This window comes from Notothenia coriiceps, unplaced genomic scaffold (assembly GCF_000735185.1).
Source record: "Notothenia coriiceps isolate Sejong01 unplaced genomic scaffold, NC01 NC01_scaffold00036515, whole genome shotgun sequence".
Classification (NCBI taxonomy): domain Eukaryota; kingdom Metazoa; phylum Chordata; class Actinopteri; order Perciformes; family Nototheniidae; genus Notothenia; species Notothenia coriiceps.
In genome coordinates, this window is record NW_011369216.1 from 130989 (window position 1) to 155143 (window position 24155).

The following is a 24155-nucleotide window of genomic DNA, read 5'->3' on the forward strand; positions in this document are numbered from 1 at the left end:
TAAAGTATTTATTTATCTAATCGAACTATGACATTAATTGTATTATTCTTTTTTAATCAAGGTAACTTTGTTACGTCATTGAATAATATAGGACCTATATAAGGCATATTTATACTTTTTATTTTCAAAATACCAAACACATCATGCATTTTAGCCATTCCTCATTTCGCTCAATTTAACACTGTCTTTGCATGGGCTGATTCTGTGAGAACAGCACCATCTACAGGCCTGGCATATGGACTACAGCGTCTCCAGCGCTTTCGAACGGCAATGTCCGTGGCTGTCTCCTCCTGATTGGTGGAGTTGGCCCAATAGCCGTAGCGCCACTTCTGTGACGTCACAGAAGTGTTCAAATCTGGATCAGTCTGTATCAGATTCGTTGCAGCCCTTTTTAAGAGATTTGGGTACCGAGGAAAATAGAGAGGGTTGTGTTTTTCCTGACACTTGGTGAGTTCCCTGGAACACCGGGGACACATATTCATGTATCAAAGACGTACAAAAGTGCATTTTGCATGATAGGTCACCTTTAAGGAATGTGCTGCTCCAACTATATGTTGATATTCCTAGTTTATGACCGGGCAACTCTCGGTCACAAATGGTTTATGGTTGTGAGAACGCTGGAACACTTCCTTCTCGGTGTTTGTGGACTCCAAGGTGTAATCTTCGAGGACATGAGGGTCAGACAAGTGATCTAGTGTCCCCAGATGTTTAGGCTATCTCTAGTGTTCCCAGATGTTTAGTTTATCCCCCCCCACTATGTTGATTACTCTCTGTGAACCTATTAAAAGGTCTAGCAAAAGAGAGGCGCTTCAGGATTGACGTGGCAACTCTCCCGTGCAGTCAGAACCTCTGGCTGCTGTGAGTTGTGATGTGAATCCTCCGGCCGATACTCCTAAATAAACGATCAGTGTTTGACATCAAAGCTCCAGCTCTCCTCGTGTCTCTCTGAGTCCTGACTCTCCATTGCTACAGAAGTTTCCCTTACACTTGTAATAAACAACTATTTAGATATGGACCGATTCAAGAAATCATGTTTAGTCAACACATGACAAGACACGGGCCGTTTCTCAATCACGAGGATGCTTGCTTGGTAGCACATGTCTTCCGAGTCACTTCCTTCAGAAGCTAGGCAAGAATCCTTCCTGGCATTCGGAAAACGAAGAGTGGAACAGGCTAGCAGGTGTGCATCATATGAGAGGCCCCGCCTTACATTTTCCAGGGAAATTGGTCCTTGCGCAAAGCATTGTGGGGATTTGAAGGACGCGAAGTCTACCCATGTGCAGCCTCGAAATTACCCCAAAATTAAGGACGCGGCCTCGGTGGAATTCCAAGTATGCTGGAGATTGGAACAGTCCTTCGGCGGCACTCGATGACGTAGTATCCTTGAAATATTGGCTTGGAAGCCAGTTTCCTCGCGATTGAAAAACGGCCAGTGACTTCCAATGTATAGTCTAATGTTAGTGTAATTTCATCATAATAATTTAAACCTAGACACTTGACATACTGTTCATTAAGACACATTCATATTTCCCAATGAGAAATCCTTTTGTACCAGCATTTTTTATACTGCTAATTTGAGAAACATTTCAGTCAACCAGGCACATCTTTGTTAAAGGAAGAATAACAAAAGTACAAACTTCACACAGAGATGTAAAGAGGTTGACTTCCAACAAAGTACAAACCGTGTGAAAGCAAAGATTAAAGTCAAAGTAGATTAAGTTTGCTACTGACTAAAGTGCTGCTCCATCAGTGTGTCCTGTGCTGCCAAAATAATATATATTAATGTCATAAAACCATTTATTATTTTTTAACCTACAACTTTATCTGTGAACAAATGTGACAAATTCCTAAGTGATTGAAAGGTTAGATCAGCCTCCCACAGCGCTTACTGATAATATATTAAAATGTATGTATGCAGCTGTGATTGACAGTATATGTACACCCTTTAAAGATCCTGAGTGCATCTGAGCAATCAAATATAATTGGTCTCGAGTGCTGGTTGCATTTACATTTTCAGTTTTCTGTATGCTATCTCATGTGAACATTACATAGGGGTAAAGGATGCAACAGGAATAATATCAGTTTTTGTCTTCTGTCCTCAGTGCTACCCCGCTCCAGACCTGTACGAGTCCATGCTGAAATACTTAAACATCCTCTTCACAGCCCTCTTCACACTGGAGTGCTTCCTCAAGATTATTGCCTTCGGCCCGCTGGTGAGCCCGTATGCTGCGCCGGGCCCTGCTGACACCACAACATTATTCACTGTTGTATTGTGTTTCTGTTTACACACGAGCGGGAAATCTCTCTTTGGAAATAAAAATCAGGCTGAGGGTGACTCTTGCATCAAGCTGCTCTCACTGCTCAGTTCATTAAATGCCTGCCTTGTGAATGCTAAAAGCAGATGTTTAGATCGTCTTTAGTACTTAAAGAGACGCAGAGGGTCTTTTTTGAATGAAGCAACTAAGACTTAAGGCGCGTTCACACCAAGTACTTTTCCCACAAAGGTTCCTGAGAACTCTTTAGTTCTCATGAACTAAGTACAGATCGCGTTCACTCCGGAAATTAGTTCCTGGGGGTGGATTAGGCAAATGAAGCCGCTGACGTCACTTCTTCTTCTTCTGCTTTGGGCTTACTGGCAGGCCGCAAACAGCTTCACGGCGTATACTGCCGCCCAAAATCCCCAGCCGGAAATCTCCGGAGTTAGGGACTGGCTTCAGTAGACGCTGCTGGGACTCCCAGAGTAAATGGCCAGAACGCCGACCCCTCCTCATCTCCACCGCTCCCATGTTTTATTTTGTGTTGTCATAAGTTAGTCTCTCTGCGTTTCTGCGCTGGGCTAATGCTAATGTTAATAATGCAATGCGAGGATAATAAAATGGCGGCTTCACAAACGTTTTTGGGAGTTTGACGGGGCGTGGTTTGCATTCCGCCCAGCCAATCAGACACAGGAACCTTTTTCTCCCACGAAAGTGGGACTAATTTAGTTCCTGGGACTTTTTGGTGTGAACGCAACTAAATCGTAGTTCTCAGGAACCTTTGTGGGAAAAGTACTTGGTGTGAACGCGCCTTTAGTCACACTTGAAGAGATGTCAGAGGGATTGTGATTTTGTCTGTGCTAAAGTACAAAAGGTTTTTGCAGAGGATGGGCGAGAAGTCACTAAACAGTCAAAGTAAAAGGTTTAAAGTCTGAAATTCAGCAACTAGGAAGGCAGACTAGAAAAAAAAAGAAGGGATGAGAAATAATAAATCTTCCCTCAACATGGGGTCGTCTGGCCCGCAGCGAGGCATTTCATCTTCAACTCCGTTCCATTTACCAGGCCCATTTATTAAATGGCTTTTCTCACACACCACTGGCCTCCACCTGTTTAGCTGTTAAGCCCAGACGGATGGACTCGCATCAGCTGGTCTAAACACTCTGCTGCTCCTCGGCTGCAGCCTCAGGAGGAGGAGGATTGACCGGTCTGCAGGGAGCCAGGCTGCAGGCGGATATTTATTTATGCAGGGGATTGTTTCAGCATTTGTTATTTTGTATATGCACATACAAATAAGTGTGCCCAAGGGAATGTTTAGAGCTCTGTGTGTTTTGGTGTGTTTGTATTTATTATTTATTTTTGTTTTGTTCTTGCGATATTATTTTTCCATCTATCGACATTTTGTCTAAAGTCTAAACCCATGCAACTTTTGCATCTCCACATTTGTAAATGTAAACAAATTCCAAGACTGTAAACTGCAATATGAGAAGTTCTTGCACAGGTTGTGTGCTTTTGTTTTACAAAGACAGTTTTATGACACTAATTATATCTAATTCTATATGAAATCTACCGAAATGTTGATAAACGGTGATTAAAAATAGATAGAATAGGTAACTATTCAAAGTTTGAAAAAAAGATTTATTAAAAATGTCTGAGGTCAAGAAGCCATCAAAAGTCATGGGTTTGATTAAAAGTAATTTAATAGAATCGAAAAAATTATAATCAGCAACAATTTTGACAATCAACTAATAGTTGAGGATTTTAAACTAATGTTTTTTTTATCACAGTACGCTGATTATGTACTGCTTCATAATTGCAGTCATTGTGTTGTGTGACAAAACAAACTATTTGATCAGATTAGTCATTTCTTGCTCAAAAATAACAAATCAAAGCTGTAGCCCTAGTTTGAACAGTTTCACACTTTAATTAAAACATGAAAAGCACAACAAAGAATGCCGAAAACACTCAGAAACATAACAACGTTTGAATGAACTCATCTTGTGTTTCAGAACTACCTGAAAGCAGCGTGGAACGTGTTTGACTTTGTGACCGTGCTGGGGAGCATCACAGACATCTTGGTGACAGAGATTAAGGTACCTGTACCTGTCACTTTGTACATTTGATCAGGAGTCAATGCATATTTATAGCTGCTGCAGCATGCTGGGATACAGGAAGGAGATTTACTGAAAGTTCTCAAATGAAGGATGTAATCCAATAAAAGCCAGGTCCCCTATAATGGCTGGGTCTTTGTAAAATGTAAAATCTAAGTTCATGGACTTAAAGGTCCCATGTCATGGCCATTTCCACTGATCATAATTCCATTGTTGAGGTCTACTAGAATAGATTTATATTGTGCTGTGCAATTTTCCAAAATCACTTTGGTTTCTCATACAGCATCTCTGTAAACTGTGTATTCACTGAACTTCACTCTCTGCCTTTAACGGCTCGTTGTAGCTCCAATAGCTCCAGCCCCCACCCTCCCTGTGAGCACAGTGTGCTCTGATTGGTCGGAACGTTGTGAATCGCGCTGAGCTCCGTGGAGGTGTGGTTTCCTTGTTTAGCGATACACAGCGAAACACAGCCAAACTCACCCTGAGCACACACAAAGTCACAGCCGAAGTAAAAACAATAAGTGTGGCTTGATATTGAGTAAGAAAAAGGTTGATAAACGCTGTGAGAATGGGTCTGCAGAGAGAATTTCGCCGCGATCCCAACTGTCTGTTATCAGCCTGCAGCCAGGGAGGAGAGATCAGCAGAGCTGCCTGCACTGAGTGTGTGTGTGAGGAAGCCGTGGATTGGTCAATTTGGACCAATCAGCGGGGGCTTAACGTAACGGCTCCACGGATTGGTCCATTTGGTTCCTGGTAACGCATGACATCATGAGTTACCCGGAAGAATCAATGGACAGTGACGTATCTCCAACGAGGCGTTTTGGGGAGGAATTTTCTGTGTTAGAGTTTTACTCGCTACAGGGTGTACTTTGAGAGTTTTGACTCTGCAGACCGTTTACAAGGGGACGGGTAATAACCGGAAAAGCATGACATGGGACCTTTAATTTACAATGAATTCTGATGGTTTGTCGAAATTGGCCTCTCTCTAAAACCTGCTTCAAATAAAAGCCTTTTACCCTCTGTAGCTAAAACATAATGGGAAGGTAGAAGAAGTGTACAAGTGATGATTAGTTTTATTATCTGTTTGTTTTTCTGTAATTTCTACGCTGACTGATCAATTGATACTTGTAAAATGTCAGAAAGCTGATCAAGACGTTAACAACTTTGAAGTATTGACACATTTTGGAAATTCTTGCAAACACGTATTTGACTTATTGTTTAAGGACTTATGTGTGTTGTATTATGTGTTGTGGTTATTCAAGATGGGTCTCTTAATTGTTGTTTTTTTCAAACAAAACCAATTTCTTCAAACCACTTTAGCTGCAAAACCACAAATATTAAAGTTTGCTCTGCTCCCACAATCTCAGTCCTCAAATGCAAACTCAGCAGAGAAAACTGTAAGCGAAAAAAAATGAAATAATGCAAATCAATAAATTGGACTTCAGGCGGAGAAATATTGCTGTTACCATTTGCAGCATTTAGTTTCCTCTGTTGAAATCAGATGGAGAATGAACAGTTTTTGATTGTGGAGATAGAGGGCTAAGTTCTGTTGCTTTCTCTGTGGAAAAAGCGCTCTCTTTGTCTGACTTTCTTGTTGATGTGATCATTAGTCTTCTTTTCTGTCTCTCCTCTGCTGTGTGTTTTTCTCGTTCGCTGTTTCCATCCTCTGCTGTGTGTGTCCTGGTGCCTGTGCCCTCACTCGGCCCCCTCTGTCACATCTGACACCTCCAGACGGTAAGTGGCTTTTCTTGTTGCCTGCTGATATGGTCAATTCCCCCGTCAGAGTGCGTTTGTTTCTCCCACAGTTTAAATTGCCTACCTACTGAATCCTACAGAAAAACCCCCATTCAATTGTTAGATTGTTTGGTTTAAAAGCGACATAAAAATCTGGAGCAATTTCAGTTAGACCAGTACGGAAGAGGATTAGGGCCACATTATTATTATTTTTGGGAGGATTTGAATTTTTTTTTTTTTTTTCTGAAAAAAGTCAGAATTCTGAGATTAGAGTCAGAATTCTGACTTTTTTCTCCAAAAAAAAGAGGTTTTTTTTCAAATCCTCCCAAAAAAAGAAATCATGTGGCCCTAATCCTCTTCCGTAGACCAGAGCTGAAGTTAAATGCAGTCATTTAGTCTGGTTGTTCTGTATTGAAAGTAGATTATACTATACAGTATCACTACCATGTCTGAATGGTTGTTGAACAATACTTTTAGAGCCTAGAAATACAGTCTACATCTGTTGGATGACATGTTGTTCAGAACCATAGACTGTAGATATAAAGAACAAGTGACAGTCAAACTGGAAAACAAAAATAAAATGTCCTCTGTGTAATGCTTTTTATTAATTTGGACAGTTTTGGGGTGAGTTGCAGAGTGTTGGAGGTGTCGGTCGTAGTTATGTCTGCCTTCTCTCCAATATAGTAAAACTTGATGGCACTTGGCTTGTGGTAAAAAAAAAAAATAAAGTTTAGAAAAGCTCAACAGCAATATCTCTTTCCTGAAATCAAGAGCAGGTTACTCAAAAATAATCCACGACCTTGTTGTTTGTAGTTTTTATGTAGGAACTATTTTCTTTATACCATACTTCAACAACAAACCTGTGCGCATTAACCTAATGTTCAATAATTGAGTGATACATTTGAAAGAAAATTGTTTCTAATGACTTGAAAAAAGAGCCACCATAAGCTAATTTTGAAAAGATACACACTCCCTTCTGTGTAGTGATGTATTAGAAAGAAAGGATTTGTTTGATGATGTTTTAGGGGTTAAGCGATAGTAGAAGTATTACTCTGCATGTAGCCTTAACTATGTCACTACTTATAGCTATCTACTGGTTTGCTAACGTTAGCCGTCATAAGCTACTTGTCAATAGATTTGCACTTCCTTCTGCGCAGTGATACATAAAAAAGAAAGTAGTTGATGATGTTTTAGGGGTTTGAAAATGCTGTTTTCTAACTTTAAAAGATTAAGTGTGCACGTAGCCTCAGATAATTTCCAATATTTACCTTTGTTTTGCTAACGTTAGCCACCATAAGCAAATGGTAATACAAGACCAAGTGGCTGAAGCAGAACTGTATCTGTACAAACTTGGAGTGTGTTTCTTTTGCTTTTGAATTATACCTTTTTTTGTTTTGTTTCCAAGAGTTTTATTTTGTGTCTTCAGATCCTTTTTATGTTGGGTTAATTACCTCACACTGTCTTTGTTTTGCCTCCCAGAATATGATGTTCAACCTGAGTTTCCTGAGGCTCTTCAGAGCTGCGCGCCTCATCAAGTTGCTGCGGCAGGGATACACCATCCGTATCCTGCTGTGGACCTTCGTTCAGTCCTTCAAGGTGAACACACAGTTACCTACACACACAGACTAACAGTGCCTCTTGGTATGTGTGTAAAACTTGATTGATTTATGTAGCAGATTTCAAAAGAGGTGTTCCACCAAAAGCGATGAGAGAAGTTCAGTCAGGAAAGACACAAGTGGAATACAAATGTTATTCAATAGGTTATAATGTTGAGCTTGTGTGTTAGATGTATTCACGGTTGAACAAAATGATGTTACACAAAAAACAAGCTTTGGTATAACGCACTTTAAAAGCAGACTTGCTATGTTTAAATGGATCTAAATAGCTCTTTGCAGACAGTAGTTGGGATTTTCACAGAGTGCCGCTTCGCTCTCCAAATCCTCTGGGACAAGTCGAGTTAAATGCGGAGCGCCGGGGCACGGTCGAAGGAATTTATAGCAGGTTTAATGTCAGTGGTGAGAGCTTTTAAGCCCAATGGAAATGGACAGTAGATGCAGAGTGTTAATAGGTGGCTTTTAATTACAACAAATTGTCGCGTCCTCCTCGCTGAGATAAAAATAGCTGATTTAAAAAAACAGAACCTGCAGGTCAGGTTGACTGCGCAGGTTCTTAACACTAGAACCGCCAAGGGGTCAATTTTACCCGCAGCTGTTTTTTGATTGTATGTAACTATTTTTCAATAAAATATTAAAGTCTCCCAGTCCGTGGCTTTTCCTGAAAGTGTGTTATGTAGCACCCTCTGTTGTTAAAAGTTGTCAATATGAAGTCAGATTGAAAAAATCGCCAAGAAACGTATAAGTTTCATCCCTGTGCGATCAAAACTCACTGTTCTGTATGATAAATAAAAGAACATTGTACCTTGAAAATCAATAGCGGGTAAATGTGACCCGTTGGCAGTTTTAGGTATACAGCGACCTCTGGCGGTTCTAGTGTTAAATAAGACTGTACAATCTTACAAGGGCACTGGTCCTCTTTGAATAATTCGATGTGTGAGTGTGTGTGCAGAGGCAGACGGAAAGATCACGAAAGAGGTTGTGTGTGTCTCTCAGTGTCTTTTAACTCTATTCATCTGTTTGCTTTCAGGCTCTGCCGTATGTCTGCCTGCTCATTGCCATGCTGTTCTTCATCTACGCCATCATTGGAATGCAGGTGAGTTGTGAATATGAGCAGCTGGACTAAAGGAAGTTAGACTTTAGTCAGTTTGAGCTATGTTTAGTCGATTGTTATGCTTTTATTTGTCTGTCCATAGACCTTATGTGCCTTTTTATCTATTCTTATGTGTGCCTTTTATCTATTATTGTAATATTATATTTTATTATAATGTTATGTCTGCTGTGAAGCACTTCGGTAAAACCCTCTGTTTGAATATGTGCTATATAAATAAAGTGGATTGGATTAGACTGTAATGATTCAGTGATGGATGTTCAGTATGGAGGAGATACACAGCCTTGTTACCCCAGTTACCCCAGTTACCCCAGCTGTCTTTACCTTTTTCTGCTAACATTCCTCTCAGAGATGCCTGGGATGGCTTACACCTTTACTATTAAATCATTCTACGGTCACATTATCCAGAAAGGATACAATTATACATTACAACATGTCCTGATAGAAGAACGTTATGTATAATGAACAGGGCCGCCCCTGGCCAACTTGAGGCCCCAAGCGGGATTGTATGATGGGGACCCCCATCAGAGCAGCGGAACCTCGCGGCTGAACTGCGCGGAAAACGCGGAGAGCTGAGGCCCTCTGGCGGGGCCCCCTTGGCAAGGCGGGGCCCCATGCAGCCTGCGTGATCAAGATACAAGTTGTCGACTAGGCTAAACTTGGCTAGCTATTTTGTCGCTGTGTTCAGGGGCGGATCTACCAGGGTGGCATGGGGTGGCAACTGCCACCCTAAAAAATAGCCTTGCCACCCCAGTTGGCATCTTTGTTTTGAAAGAAAAGTTGTGGCTCATCGGACATTTATGAGAGAAAAAAACAGTTTTAAGTCCTGAGAAAGTCAAATAAGACGGTGTGTAAAACTTCACTGCCCAGCCAAAAAAAAGTAACCACTTTGATTTAACTAGGCCAGTAGGTAAGGACTTTCCACTGGATAATTACAGCAGCGATGTACATGTTTTAGCTGAATACACTTTTTTTAACCCTAATTGATGCAGTTAGTCACTTCTTTAATGTTTGTTCTTTCTGATGTAAAATCAAGGTTGTAACTGTTTGCAGTAAAGTCGTGGGGCGCTGAACTGTTCCTTTGAATCTTTTGAATTTTGATACATGATATAATTTCTTGTCTTTCAAATTTGAAGGAGGGTGAGCAAGCATCTTGAGGAACATTCATCATTAACTCCTCCAAAAAATATAGTTTATTCAATAATAAATGAATATGTGAATCATAACAGTGATTGACAGCTGATAGGAATAATATGATTGTTAATATTATCATATTAATTCAGAAAAACATCGACGAGGCAGTTAATTAATGTAATTATTGGAGCAGTCTGCATAGATTTGGTACCCCTGCTGGTCTAAGAGTGAAACAAACTCATTCAGTTATTGTTCAGTTCAAATTCATTAAATCATGTCTGCCACCTTATATATTTATATGTAAGGCTTTACTGATGTGCCACAATAATGTCACCTAATGTTATTCAGTTCAAATATTAATATTGCGGCTTTCCAAGTTAACATTGATTGATATGACTGCAATTAAATCAGCATATACTTCTGCCAGGGGATGCAACCCCTCAAAATCTCCTGCCACCTTCTTGCCACCCCATGCATATTTGTCTAGATCCGCCCCTGGCTGTGTTGCTATAAAAGTGTTGTTTAAGCGTTAATGTCCTCCAGAACAACACCACAAACATTTCCTTTAAAAGCTAGCGCTGCATCCACACATACTGACACAGTCTCAGTGAAAATGTAATATTCAATATTTCACAAAACAAGTATATGTTGCATGGCTATTGCCTTGGATTGCATAAGATTGTGCAGGTGTTTTTACAGGTAGCTGATGGAGGATAATCTACTTTTCATTTCTCTTACATTGTCACTGTTCGGGTGCAGAGGAAGTTAGTTGTTGGTGTCGTACTGCACAGGGTCAAGATGCTACATTCATATTTGACGGCTGGCAGACGTCTCCTCGCCCAGCAGCCAGGGGTTTCAGGCCAGCAGGGTGGACATGCCCAGGGGCAAATAAATATTTAAAAAGAGACCTCTGGGTTGTTTTACTCGCTTTGGGACGATACAACATTGTGATAATGAATATATTGCACGAGTGACAGATAAGGAAAATAATACATAGATAGAATTTATATCTAAGAAATACAACTTTAGACTTCATTGAGAAGTTCACATGTATTCAGATGAACAATACGGATTTTCCCTTTTCTCTAATGACTAAAAGTACCGTGCAGCCAAAGCTGTTCGTACAAAAGCTACCATAGGCATAACATACTTTGTAAAATAAACAAAAGAAAAGGAACACAATGTATATAATAAAATGCAAAATGATTGTAGGTATTGAATACAGTTTGGGGTCTTCAGTCTGAAATCTGTGGACACTAGGCTTAGTTGGGTCCGTCTTGAAGCCTATTACCTTGTTTAAATCTTCTTAAGCACTATATAGCTATGAATAAATAAACAACAATCACATTTAAAGTGTAATGGACAGAGGGTGTCGTCTTCTCAACTGATATTCTGCACAAACTTCTGTTGTATTTGCTGTAAAGTTTCTTTACTGTAGGTTATTTTTTATTATATGTACAGCACTTTGGCTCGACCAAAAATCGTTTAAAAATGTGCTATATAAATAAAACTTGATTTGATTTAATGTATTTTAAATGATTCTGTTTGATTAGAGCTGTTTAGGCAGCTTTCATTAGATTCTTATTAAAACAAATCTAGATCCTGATTGGTGCAAACAAGTATGACATTATGTTCTCCCGCCCACTTCAAATCAGGGAGATGAACAGAGACAAAAAAGAAATGCAGAAATCTGTCCTCTGAAATAGCCAAAAGTGTTTTGGAAAGGAAATATGTATATCACTCCGAGCCAGTCGCTTTAATGTCGTGGGTGTGGTCTGAGTTTGGGTCTCAGTTTGAGGAGTGGGCAGAACTCTGTAATCAATTGACTTTTCATTGTTGGTGCATTCAATAACCAGCTGCTCTCCTGCCTCTTCAGGTGTTTGGAAACATTAAACTGATTGATGAGAACGAAATAAATAAGCACAACAACTTCCAGACCTTTTTCCAGGCGTTGACTCTTCTCTTCAGGTAATCCTGCTTTTAGATTCCAAAAAATATTGCTGTCTGAAAAATCCAGTATATTAACTGATAACTCCTGTGTGTGTGTTTCAGGAGTGCGACGGGCGAGGCGTGGCAGGATATCATGTTGGCGTGTCTCAGTAACCGGCCATGTGATGACCTCACAGGAACCGTGGGGAAAGAGTGTGGAAGTGACTTTGCCTACTTCTACTTTGTCTCCTTCATCTTCCTCTGCTCCTTCCTGGTCAGTGTGAAGGGAAACACGCCATCTGTTTTCATGCTGCGTGTTCTGAGTGTACTGAATATTATATGGAAATGTAATGGCTATTTCCACCCAGATTTTATGCACTTTGAAATGATCCTTTAGCATGCTGTGAGAAGACACTGATTGGAGTAAACAAGGTAGGCTTAGAATGAGCACAGCTTACAAAATGCAAACGGTTAAAGAATATGAAAATGCAAATGAGCTGCTAACAGTGAACCATTTTCCCAAAGGTATTTTTACTTTTTAATCAAAATTGTGTGTAATATTAATTGATTTGTATAGACAAAAATAATTCAGCAAGTGGAAACAGTTGAAGAGATTTAAAAAATGAAAATAATCCCTTATAAATTGAGAAACCCTGGTTATTTCTATTTTCAGTTCCCTGTTCTGTTATTTAAAAATAAATGTATTCAATGAAATGGGCAAAATCATACAATGTGATTTAAATACCTGCGATAAAGTAAGAAAAACATCTAGTAGACTCTGATAAAATGTGCAGTTTTGGGGCTAAAAACATGAATATGATCCTAACGGTCTAATTTTTACCGTAGAAACAATTGTCCTTGTTATTATTAATTATCTGACACTTTATCTATTGTTTTTATTCTCCAGATGCTGAACCTGTTTGTCGCTGTCATCATGGACAACTTTGAGTATCTGACCAGGGACGCCTCCATCCTTGGGCCTCATCACCTCGATGAATTCATCCGCGTGTGGGCAGAGTACGACCCTGCTGCCTGGTAAGTGCTCCTGCTCACCTCTGACCTGTACAGCTACAGTATAGTCCCCAATATCAGCCAGTTTCTGTGCAAAATAGCAAGGTGTTTGTGTTTATAAGAGGTGTAATAGGAAACGGGGAACTCTAAGCTGCGAGTTCCAGCAGGATGACTACCGGAGAAATCCCATTTTAGAGGCGGTGAATTGATGACGCTAAGCCTGAGCGCGGCGTTGGCGGTGGCTGGTGGCGAGCCCACTGTCGGCCGGACTGATGCATGTAAATCCAGCGTTTCGCTCGGCGTCCATTGCCTATAAGCTTGCAGGCTCCAAATCTCCTCTCTCTGTCACTGAAGAGGAACATTTCTATCCCTCTAACGGGAGAATAAAGGTTGTTGTCTGCGCCCTCTCTGCCCCGCACACTGTCAGTGTTTAACGGGACTGAGGCACAATCAAATTCTGCCTGAGACAGTGTGAGGCCTAATCTATCTCAGATTATGTAAGGCTCATTAAGTTTTCACAGGAGCCTTGTCAGTGAGTCAGGACTCCAAGAGAGGTGTGAGATGTGAAATGCAAAATTGCCATCTCCTGACAGACATTACGGGGGAGGAATTATTATTTATTCCTTTGAATATAAATGAGCTAGTCTCAGAGATGTGCCGACAGTTACATTCAGCCAGTGTTCGACTACTTTTACTCATTGATATGTCAGTGAAAAAAGTATTTAAGGCTCAGAAAACTGTTTAAACTGATTTCAACATTTGATGCATCTTCATCCAAAAGTTATTTACCGTAGTTTAAAAGTATACTCCATAGCTATTTGGGGAATTTGAATGGGGACTTTAACATTACACATTTTGTTATATAAAAATTATGATTCCAGCATGTTTACACATAATATACATGACTATTGTAAACAAAAACAATAAAGATGAAATATTACTCCACATATTATCACATGAAAAATAATATTTAAAAAATATAATTTCCTTTCTTTTAAAAAAGGAAATTCTGAAAGGCACTGCTGTAATTGATGGCTACAACCCTGAGGGAAAAAGAAAATGAAAAATGTGGAGAAAAAAGTGCATTTTTAAAAAAGTCAAAATGAACCCCACAAAATACAGATCTATTGAGGAAAAGTAGTCTTTGTTTCCTTTGTACTGCAACTCCTTAAGTATCTACCTTAATGTTTATTCGTTGCTAACAGATTATTCAAGTAATGACATAACCTGTGACCTAAACTGTTGAACATGTCTTGTTTTTTCACAGCGGGAGGATATGCTATCAGGATATGTACAAATTGTTGCGTTTTATCTCCCCTCCCCTGGGCCTGGGGAAGAAGTGCCCTAACAGAGTGGCTTATAAGGTTTGCACTCCCACACAGTCCTTTTCTTTTCAAAGGGACTGTGATGGTTTCGGACTGAGTGTGTTCTCATTCCCTGAGAATGACCCGACCACACATGCATACTGAAACACATCGATCCTCCACTAACCAGTTGGCAGGTAACCATGGAGAGTGCACGAAACAATGCCGCAAGTCAGCCTCAAACAAGAGGCATCTCATGCCATGTCTAAAATACGTCCCTGCTTTTAAATGAGTGGGTAGTGAAGAGAGCATTGTGCGCTTTGTTTCCACTCTGGTCACCACTAATGTCTCTTAGCATGCAGAAACAGAGGGCATGCTAAATAAATACTCCACTGAAAATCTATCTTTAGGCTAAATAAAAACAACCTTTAAAAGTGGCTCTGAAAGTCTACAGCTCCTCCTTTGAGCAGAACAACAGCTACAGTCAGCTGGGGTTATTAAGTATTTCAATGACTCAGGGTCATGGCAAAAAGAGAGAAAAACAGAAAACTCTTGAATCACTCCTGCAATAATTCATTTCGTTCCTTTTGAGACATTATTTCAGTATGTTCCAAACACGTCATTTCTGTTTTGTGAATTGTAGCATAACACTCAAGTCTCTAAATAAACTCAATAAGAGCCTTCTCTTGGGAGTAAACATCCCAACCTCAGTGGGAGAAAGGAAAAAACTAAACAAATATTTTTGAAAAGTAGAGCTAGATACACTACGTCGTAGGGCTGCTCGATTATGGCAAAAATCATAATCTCGATTATTTGGGTCAATAATTGTAATTGCGATTATTAAATGCAATTATTCATTGACTTTGAAAACATCCATTTATTGGAGAACATTTTTTGTAACAGTATATTTTTAACAGTTGATTACCCTGAACTTTAAGTATAATTCACAACTAAAAAAATAAATAAATAAAGTGTATTAAAAAAAAGTTAATAATAATAAAAGGATTCACTCGTTTTAATTTCAAACGTTGTTTCGTAATCGTTGCAAGCCATAATCGTAATCCACGATTAAAATACGATTAATTAATTGAGCAGCCCTACCACGTCGGTATCCTTCTTCTTCTCTTGCACATAAAATAGTCCTGCAACTCTGCTGCATGCAGTTATACAGTAATCTATTGAAATGGAGATAGCAAATAGTAAAGCTCACAGCGAGGAAGGTGATTATTTGCTGGAGCGGTTTAGGAAGATTTCCCAGACTTGGTTGCCTTCTTGGAATCCATTGTTCCTAGGCGCAATCAAAGCTGTAAACTTCTCTAAGAGGCCAGGCCGGGTGAATGGTGCTGTAACTCAACAATAAGATCAATTCTTCAGTGGCTCTTAACAATTAATTGCGCGTCTCGTTCCCCAAATGCATATCTTCCCCTCTTCTCCAGCGTCTATGCACAGCGCGGTCTCGGGCATTCCCCCCTCTCCTCCTTTGGGCATCCGATTTCCTGATATCTTGGATCCAACCAGGTGGTATCCAATCATCTATCTCCCATGGCAATTCTTATTAACAAGGATTTCTGTTTTTTCCTCTTTTCCCCCTCCCATTCTTCTTCTTTTGGATTTTGCCGCCTTTCTTGTTATCATGTAACTCCGCCTCCTCACCTCGCGAAATCTCCATTCGCTCTCTCATGGCCTCCTCCTACCATCTTTCCCCCTTTGGAAGCGGCGCGATGACGTTCCGTGACATGTACGAGATGTTCGGCGACATGTTCCCCTCCACTACGGTTTGGGAAAGAAAATGTCCGCCCGAGTCGCCTATAGTAGAAATCACTCCTTCCCCCCTAACACCCTATCCCCCCCGCCTCAGTCACTTCTGGTTCACCTGCTTCCACCTGTCAAACATCTTCAGGCTTCTGTCAGTGTGTCACCGTCTCTTCTGACCTGCTGTTGTGTTGTTCTTTCTGTTCCTCTGTGACGCTCTGGCCTTGTGCTGCCAGGGTTTTGTGCATTTAATCTACAACAGGGCCATGTTACAGATAAATACAAATAGATCAGAGGTTAAAACCATAATATTTGACTTCTTAGTGAGCCTCTTTATAGCTTGTAGGTTTTGTTTTTGGGCATCTTGAAAGTGTAATGTCTAGTAGCCAGTTATTCACGGGATGAGGTAGAGACAAACCCCCATTTATGACTTCAGGAAAGTATGTTACTCCGGGATTTGTATGTAAACCTTAGGGGTAAATGTATTTATATTTTTTTACCTGTTATCGATCACCAGGTTGCATCTTCAAATGTTATTTTGTGAACTCACAGAAGTCTACATAAAGTGATTAAATATTTGCACGGCAAGACCTTATATTCCCACAGCCAAAGATTTATAACTTTGGTCTTAACCAAATCGTTTTTTCTTCTTAACAGACTTTAGAAATCTGTGAGATAAAGAAATGACTGTAGCTTTTAAGATGCACCCTGTCAAATAACCGGTAAAAAAAAGATATTTCATTTTCAAACAATGGGCAGAACCGTCTCAGTAAATTGCCATGAAATTCATGGTCCCCAGAGGATGAATGCTAAAACAAGTGGGATCCCCTGACTTGATTTGCACACCAAATCAGCTGTAAAGTGCAATCTGGCATGCAATGTCTCTGGAAATCTGCGGCTGGTTGCGACCAAACCCAGCGTTAAAAAGAGATTTATCATTGGACTAAACTATAAATCAAATGAGGTGTAACGTTTTGGAAAGGACCCAGCTATTTAGTTAAGGCTCTGTATTCAACGATCATTATTGGGTGAACACTGCTAGTCATTTAAAAACATTCTCCCCGTCTCCTCAGCAGCCTCTGCTCTGACTTGAATAGTTTATTTCATGATTAAATATAAGACTTTTCTTCGAGTAGAGTCAACGATCCTCAGGTAGTCCCTGAGCCAGCTGTTTACCTCTCAGCATGCTGGCTTTACAGTATGTGAATGGTTGCCGTGCGCCCACGCAGCTGTCCACATGAATCACATTTAAGGCAGTCCTGCCCTCGCCCCAGTTAAAAATGTCCATCTATATTTTTTCTATATTTCGCCATCCACCACTTTGTTAACCTCCCTCCCTCCATCCCTCCCTCCCTTATGAACACATCTTCCCCTGACAGTCACAGTTTCCTCGTCACATTCTTGTTTCCATTTCCACGTTCTGTCTTCAGGCCTAAGCTTCACTCTCTGCTTTGGATGATGTTTCTTTCACCCTCTCTAGGGATTTATTTCCTCTCCTTCCTCTAACTTCCCTGCTTGAAGGTGTGTGTGTGTGTGTGTGTGTGTGTGTGTGTGTGTGTGTGTGTGTGTGTGTGTGTGTGTGTGTGTGTGTGTGTGTGTGTGTGTGTGTGTGTGTGTGTGTGTGGGGTCAAGCATGCATAGGTGTTTTTTCATGTTTCTATTTTTTCTGATGCTCAAGATCTGCAATTGTCATTCTTACTCTCTATGAAAGGATGGAAGACTCACATGCATAGATGCTTTCCAGTTAATCCTCCTCCTCTCATCTCTCCATCCCTTCATCTTGTATGTTTGTGTCTGTCCCCTCATCTCGGCTTAAAGAGAATGGAAAGCATCAGCTACCCTTCTCCTTTTTTTATTCAAATGTTTCTGATGGTCTTTTCTTCCGCCTTCGGCTCTTCATTTATTTCTTTTAATTAGAAGTTCTATATCCAGCACATGTGTCTACCCGCCCCCCCTGCCTCACTGTCAATGTGTTGCACTAACTCAAACATGCATGTGTGTATTTTTGTGTGTGTGTGTGAATCATTTTAATGAAGCATTGATCCAAAGCCCTGCATGGTGTGGATTTATGCTGATAGCTTTTTACTTTTACAAAACTAATGCCTGATGCATTTTGAGTTCTGAAGTCCAATGTAGAAATAGTGGTTAAATAAATATAAGCCTCTGTGGCTGCAAGTCTTTTTTTTATTAAATAATAAATCCATTCGTTTACAAACTGTCAGAAAAAAGTCCAAAGATTTCCAATTTCTATTGATATAAACCAGAAGCAAAGCAACAAATCCTCACATTGGAGAAATGGTAGATGTTTGATTGATAAATTACTCAATCCTTATCAAAATTGTTGACAATAATAATGTTCTAAAACCAACTCAGGTTTCATTTTTCAGGACATACATTGATAGGAAATGGTTGAATGGAAGAATTTCATTATTTTAACGACACTATATCATTTTCCTGAACAATCTTCATTCTGTGCACACATTTTAAAGTTCAGTTAAAGCTAATGAAAGGCCTCAGCAGTTTGATTTAGCAGACTTAAGGAGGGATCTCTCACAGTGTTTAAAAATACATTTTCACAACGAGCAATGAATGTGGATTTCCACCCTATCTTTGACAGTGTAGCCGTACAGTTTGTTTGGAGAGGAGCAGAGATTACAGCCACCCATAACTCAGTCAGTCTACATCTGACATGTGAGTAAAGATGAGACCTTATCTTGTTGGCGTCTTAAGTACAGTAACAGTTTGATCCTGTCCAGCAGCAACCTCCCTGTTTCTCTTCTAAGTCATTATTTTCAGAACAAAAACGTGCTGCTGCATTTCTCCAGCAGCAGTGAGAGCTTAGCATGTTCTCTGAGCGCACAGTGGTAAGCATCGCAAGGGAATCATATTTCAGCTTTTAGCAGAAAAGGCTATGCTTTCGATGGATTTGCAAAAGTCTCAGGGCAACGGCAGCAGCAGCTTTAAACTCCATGCATTCATGGATTCATACTGCTCTCAGCTTAAACAAGGTGTATGGTGGGCACCCTGGCAGAAACCTTTACATTGGCTTAAAAAGATGCATTGGCTAATTTAGAAGACATTTTAGGGAAACTTAAATTAAATCATTATTATTATTATTATGAAATATTTAGATTTAAATCAAAGATTCAGTGCTTCCAACTTCTCAAATGTGACAATATGATGATTTTCTCTGTTTCATATCATGTACATTAAATATCTTTGGGATTCACCCTATTGGTCAGACTAACGAAATAAAAAGTTGGGATGGACTTTTTTCATTATTTTTTGTAGACTAAAAGACAAAAGATGGTCATCAGAACCAAAATGTGTTAATATAAATAGTCACTCCTTGCAACCCTTACTCGTAACTATATAGGGGTTTTCCACCAGTTGTTTTATGGTAACTGTTACTGGTAGGGTGACTGATGACAAACTGACATCATTTAAGACCAAAATCATTCATTCATTTATTATTTAAAGAATAAGAATTAGTTTTAAAACTACTAATTTCTACTGTAGTTATTTATTTAATCCAGCCTCAGTTCTAATGTGCTGTTGGTTCTGTGTTCCTGATTCATGGTCCCTCCTCTTTGCTCCCACCACTCTCAGCGATTGGTGAGGATGAACATGCCCATTGCGGAGGACAAGACGGTGCACTTCACCTCCACGCTGATGGCCTTGATCCGCACGGCGCTGGAGATCAAACTGGCTTCTGGTGAGCGCCAAAAACTACAGATCCAGAATGCCTCGTGGCTGGACTGATGGCTCTGATTTTAAATCTGTGAAGGCTGTGGTGCAGAGTGACATGTGACATGTTTGTGGGCCCATCCTCAGGGGTCCTGGCGCAGCATCTTTGCGACGCTGACCTGAAGCGGGAGATCGCCCGCGTGTGGCCCAACCTGTCGCAGAAGACCGTCGACCTGCTGGTGACCCCACCCAAATGTGAGTTGTTGTCCACTTGACCCTTTCAGAATCAGAATCAGAATACCTGGGGAAATGTACATTTGTTACAGCAGAAAAGAGCCAAAGACAGCTTAATGTTAACTAAGAAGCATGCATAAAGAACATATTAAATACAAATAATTTACAAAATACACATCCTGTAACAGTTCTGAAGATGTAGCAGCCAGGTATATATTGCACAGTTATTATCGGCATATATATATATATATATATGTATATTTTTGAAATAACCACCATGGCCCCTAGTATATATATATATATATATATATATATATATAGCACATATTGCACATATACTATGCAATATATACCTGGCTGCTCAATCCTAAGAACTGTTACAGGATGTGTATTTTGTAAATTGTGTAACTTTACATTTTTTATAATATTTTATATTATATCTTAACTTTTTTTTAATCTTTTTTTTTTTGCTGTAACAACGTACATTTCCCCTCTGTGGGACTAATAAAAGGATTCTGATTCTGATAGTTGGTATTTAACAAAAAGAGGTATTTAAAAAAGAAAAGTATTTAAATGTAATATTTTTTAAATAACCACCATGGCCCCTAGTAGACCCCCCCACACAGAGCAACACAGTTGTGTTGTTATGTGTGTCTACTAGGGGCCATGGTGGTTATTTCAAAAATGTTCCCTCCTATCTACTCATTGTTATCTGTTATTTAAATAATATAAAATAATCTATGGAAGCATGGAGAAGCAAAACAATTATTGTGATCTATTTTCTAAGGCTGTCAGAAATAGTTTTCTCTGTGAAAAACATTTTATCCTTTACACACATCTGTGGCTCTCTCTGAGACCTATGTTGTTGATCACATGGCGCCATCTTCTGGCCACCTGTATGAACTGCCTCTAACTCTCCCCTCTCCCCTCTCCCCCAGACAACGAGCTGACGGTGGGGAAGGTCTACGCAGCTCTGATGATCTTTGACTACTACAAGCAGACCTGTGCCAAGAGACTCCAGCAGCAGAACAACACAGGCTTACCTCAGGTACAGCGTGATAAGAAGTTCTAGTGCTGACTGAATCAAGAATAACAAGATATAACTCCATTATACTGTATTTTAGGAGCAGATGCATCATCTACAGTTTCAGTTAATTCCATATAGTCTCATTTAAGACACTCCTGAATCAAACCAAATGTAAGTCTAATACCTTGTTTCATAATCAGGCTTTGTGGTAGCCCAAATGTCATAGTTTCATGAAATTCTCAAGTCTTTTTTGTTTACCTATTTGGATTTTTGGTGATTGGAAAATATTGTAATTGATTATTGTATGTTCATCTTGACTGTGTTTTAGTCATAATCTGTATTGTACAATTGAGAAAGAAAACGTACAATACATTTTATAACTGGATGAGATTGCTTTATATACACGTGTGCATATATAACTATATATATATAAACTATTTTTAAGAGATTACCTTTGACTGATTCAGCAACATGCATCATTGATGTGATTTTTCAAATAAAGGGAAACTTATTTCAACCAAATTGAGTTGTGAAAGCTGAATACGAGACTAAATAAAAATACATAGAAAGAGGATTTTTATTTTTCATTTAAGTAAAACTACATTTGACCTTTTGTAAGAACGGATCTCTTTCAGTGTGTATAAACGTTGTCAATCTGTCCTGCAGAGTAAACTCGGGACGCTGTTCCGTCCCGTGCTGACCCTCACTCAGATAAAGGAAGTAGAACCAACGTTCCCCTTCCCCAAACAGCCCAGCCCCTCCCAGCCTGCGCCAGAAACCAAGCTAGTGGCACTGCCCAGTACCAGCATCCCCTCCATCAGCAGGGACACAGCGTAAGTAACTGTCACACATATATTCTGTGTTCACCTTGTTTTTGCAGTGCCTAGAGAAATGAAAACTCACCTGCAGGGACAATTATATGCTTTTAGTCCTGTTTAGACTTAATTTAGCAAAAATAAATTCTGACTTTCCTCTCAGGGCTACCGTACGATACGTCTTATACAGAAGAAACAAAATATATCCACAACATATGTGTAGCTTTTTTTTGTATTCCTAATGTAAAATAATCTTTAGGTACAAGACAATATGTTTAGCAATATATAGGAATTGTGTTCAATTCGTTTATTATTTTTACTTCTGTTTTTAACACGTGGAAATGAAAAAAAGGGAAACCATCTTCATTATTAAACAGTTTAGACTGACACTAAGAAAGGTGTTTCCTCAGTTTAAATATGATCCTTCATGCTGTTTAGCTGCCAATATTACAGTCAGAGCTCTTGTGTTTTTGTAAACAGGCTAAACCAGACGAGGGTCATAAAACATTCCCAGTCCGGAGACGTTTCTCAGATGGCACAACAGAGACCCAAAGTCCGGAGGAAACTACAGAGAGGCCAGTCAGAGGATGTTCCCTACACCACCAGACCTCAGGTACTCCAAGGAAACTCTATCTTCAAATATTATTTTACATTATATTGTTCTGTGTTAACCCCATACACTGTACTACATGTTCTTTTTTCATGCAGGAATTCGTTGAGCTGACGAAGGTGGAGGACGTTTCTGACTCAGAGGCATATCCGAGCCTGGAGGGCCACTGCAGAGCGGCTTCTCTGCCCAGACTCAACGCTGAGTACTACGTAAGCTTTACAGCGGCGTGGAATACCTGAGAAATCATCTAACAGTGGCTTCTGAGGTGTAAAACATGACTTACAAAATGATAGAAATGTTCGTGTTTGGCAGTTGAACAGGTGGATGAGGTAGGCTGAAAAAAGGCTGGCGCAATACTGAGTGGTAGCCCTTTAGTGAAGCAGCGGTGAGCCTCTCTGTTGCTCCGTCAGTCCACATCAGTTCATCCTCCTGCTGACCCCCGCACCACCTCTCCTCTCTGACAACTTCACATTTATCACAGATGAGGAAACTCAGGATAGAGATCGACTCAGCAAAGGATGCCTGAATGTGTTGATTTGATTTGTATTAGAAAGTTATGAAAAGACACAAAAAAATAATCTGATGCTGGTTAAACAGTGTGTCAACTTTTACAAATGTACACAAAAGGACAGACTGTTTTTGATATTTAGATTGGATTTAGGGGATAAGATACCTATTTTCCATTTTTTTTGAGGGTTGCACCAGAAGATCAATACCACACTCGATGCTCAGCGTTTAGTACCGTGTGCAGCTAGGGTTATGAGGCTTATCATATGAAGTAGTCTCAAAAATCTAAATATTATTTTCCACCATATCCACAGTGTGGATAGAGATCGACTCGGCAAAGGATGCGTGAATGTGTTGATTTGTATAATAAAGTTATGAAAAGACACAAAACAAATCAAATGCTGGTTAAACAGTGTGCCAACTTTTACAAATGTACACAAAGGGACAGACTTTTTTATATTTATTTTGCATTTAGGGGAAAAAATACTTTTTTCCATCTTTTAGGGTTTTATGAGAAGTGTTCTGCGTTCTGCGTTTAGGGTTATGAGGCTTATCATATGAAGTAGTCCCAAAAATTGAAATGTTCCACCATATCCACAGTGTTTTAATTCATTAAGTCCTTTTGTATTGAGAATGAAAATAATTTGATCGATTACAGATACTGTTTCCACATGTTACAGTAAGTATTGAACCTCATCGAGGTATCCTGAGCATGTTAACACATAACATGCATTAATGTCAGAGTGAGATAATTATCTTAGATATCTTATGGATGTTATTTTATAATGTTTTAAATGTCTTCGGTTGGATTATTATCATATTCTGTTATAGTTCATACAATACTCAAACTCAACTGCATTCTAATTAATCATCTGAGCATATCCCTTGATTTAAATGAGTTTCACTTACTGTCTTCTGATACTTGTTTAACTTTCATTGTCATTCTGTGAGTTACCAGCGGCTCTTGTCTGTTGCATATTTGTTTCATGTCAGGATGATTTTTCTGTCTGTCACTTGTCTGTCTCCTGGACCGTCTCACCTGTCTGTTAGCTTCTCTGTGTTTTTGTCCCAACGCACTTAACATGTGCTTTCCTTATGTTGCATTTTGACCTCTTACTCTTTCTATTCTCTTTTCAAGAAAAAGGCTGCATTTATTCCACATATTTTTTCATTATCAACAAATGCCATAACAAGACCAAAACCAGCAGTGTGTAAAGTCCTTCTTTATGTAAATATTTAAACTAATGGAACCACTAATGGAAGCCCAATGCATTTGCAGTATTAGAGCTAGTGGTGATATTGATGGGTAAAAAATGTCTAACCA

The 24155-nt window shown here is 39.6% G+C and overlaps 1 protein-coding gene across 1 annotated transcript in view; it reads left to right on the top strand.

The window, feature by feature from the left end:
- Nucleotides 1-2106: 2106 nt before the first annotated feature.
- LOC104963966 (voltage-dependent N-type calcium channel subunit alpha-1B-like) overlaps nt 2107-24155 on the top strand; it is a 38607-nt gene continuing 16558 nt past the window's right edge. Inside the window, exons 1-15 of the mRNA XM_010792663.1 lie at nt 2107-2213; nt 4262-4345; nt 6095-6097; nt 7577-7693; nt 8741-8806; nt 11832-11923; nt 12008-12158; nt 12792-12919; nt 14163-14259; nt 19561-19666; nt 19786-19893; nt 20811-20920; nt 21566-21732; nt 22195-22327; nt 22423-22533. Coding sequence (XP_010790965.1) covers nt 2133-2213; nt 4262-4345; nt 6095-6097; nt 7577-7693; nt 8741-8806; nt 11832-11923; nt 12008-12158; nt 12792-12919; nt 14163-14259; nt 19561-19666; nt 19786-19893; nt 20811-20920; nt 21566-21732; nt 22195-22327; nt 22423-22533 — 1554 coding nt within the window. The 5' untranslated portion in view covers nt 2107-2132. The remainder of the gene's footprint in view (nt 2214-4261; nt 4346-6094; nt 6098-7576; nt 7694-8740; nt 8807-11831; nt 11924-12007; nt 12159-12791; nt 12920-14162; nt 14260-19560; nt 19667-19785; nt 19894-20810; nt 20921-21565; nt 21733-22194; nt 22328-22422; nt 22534-24155) is intronic.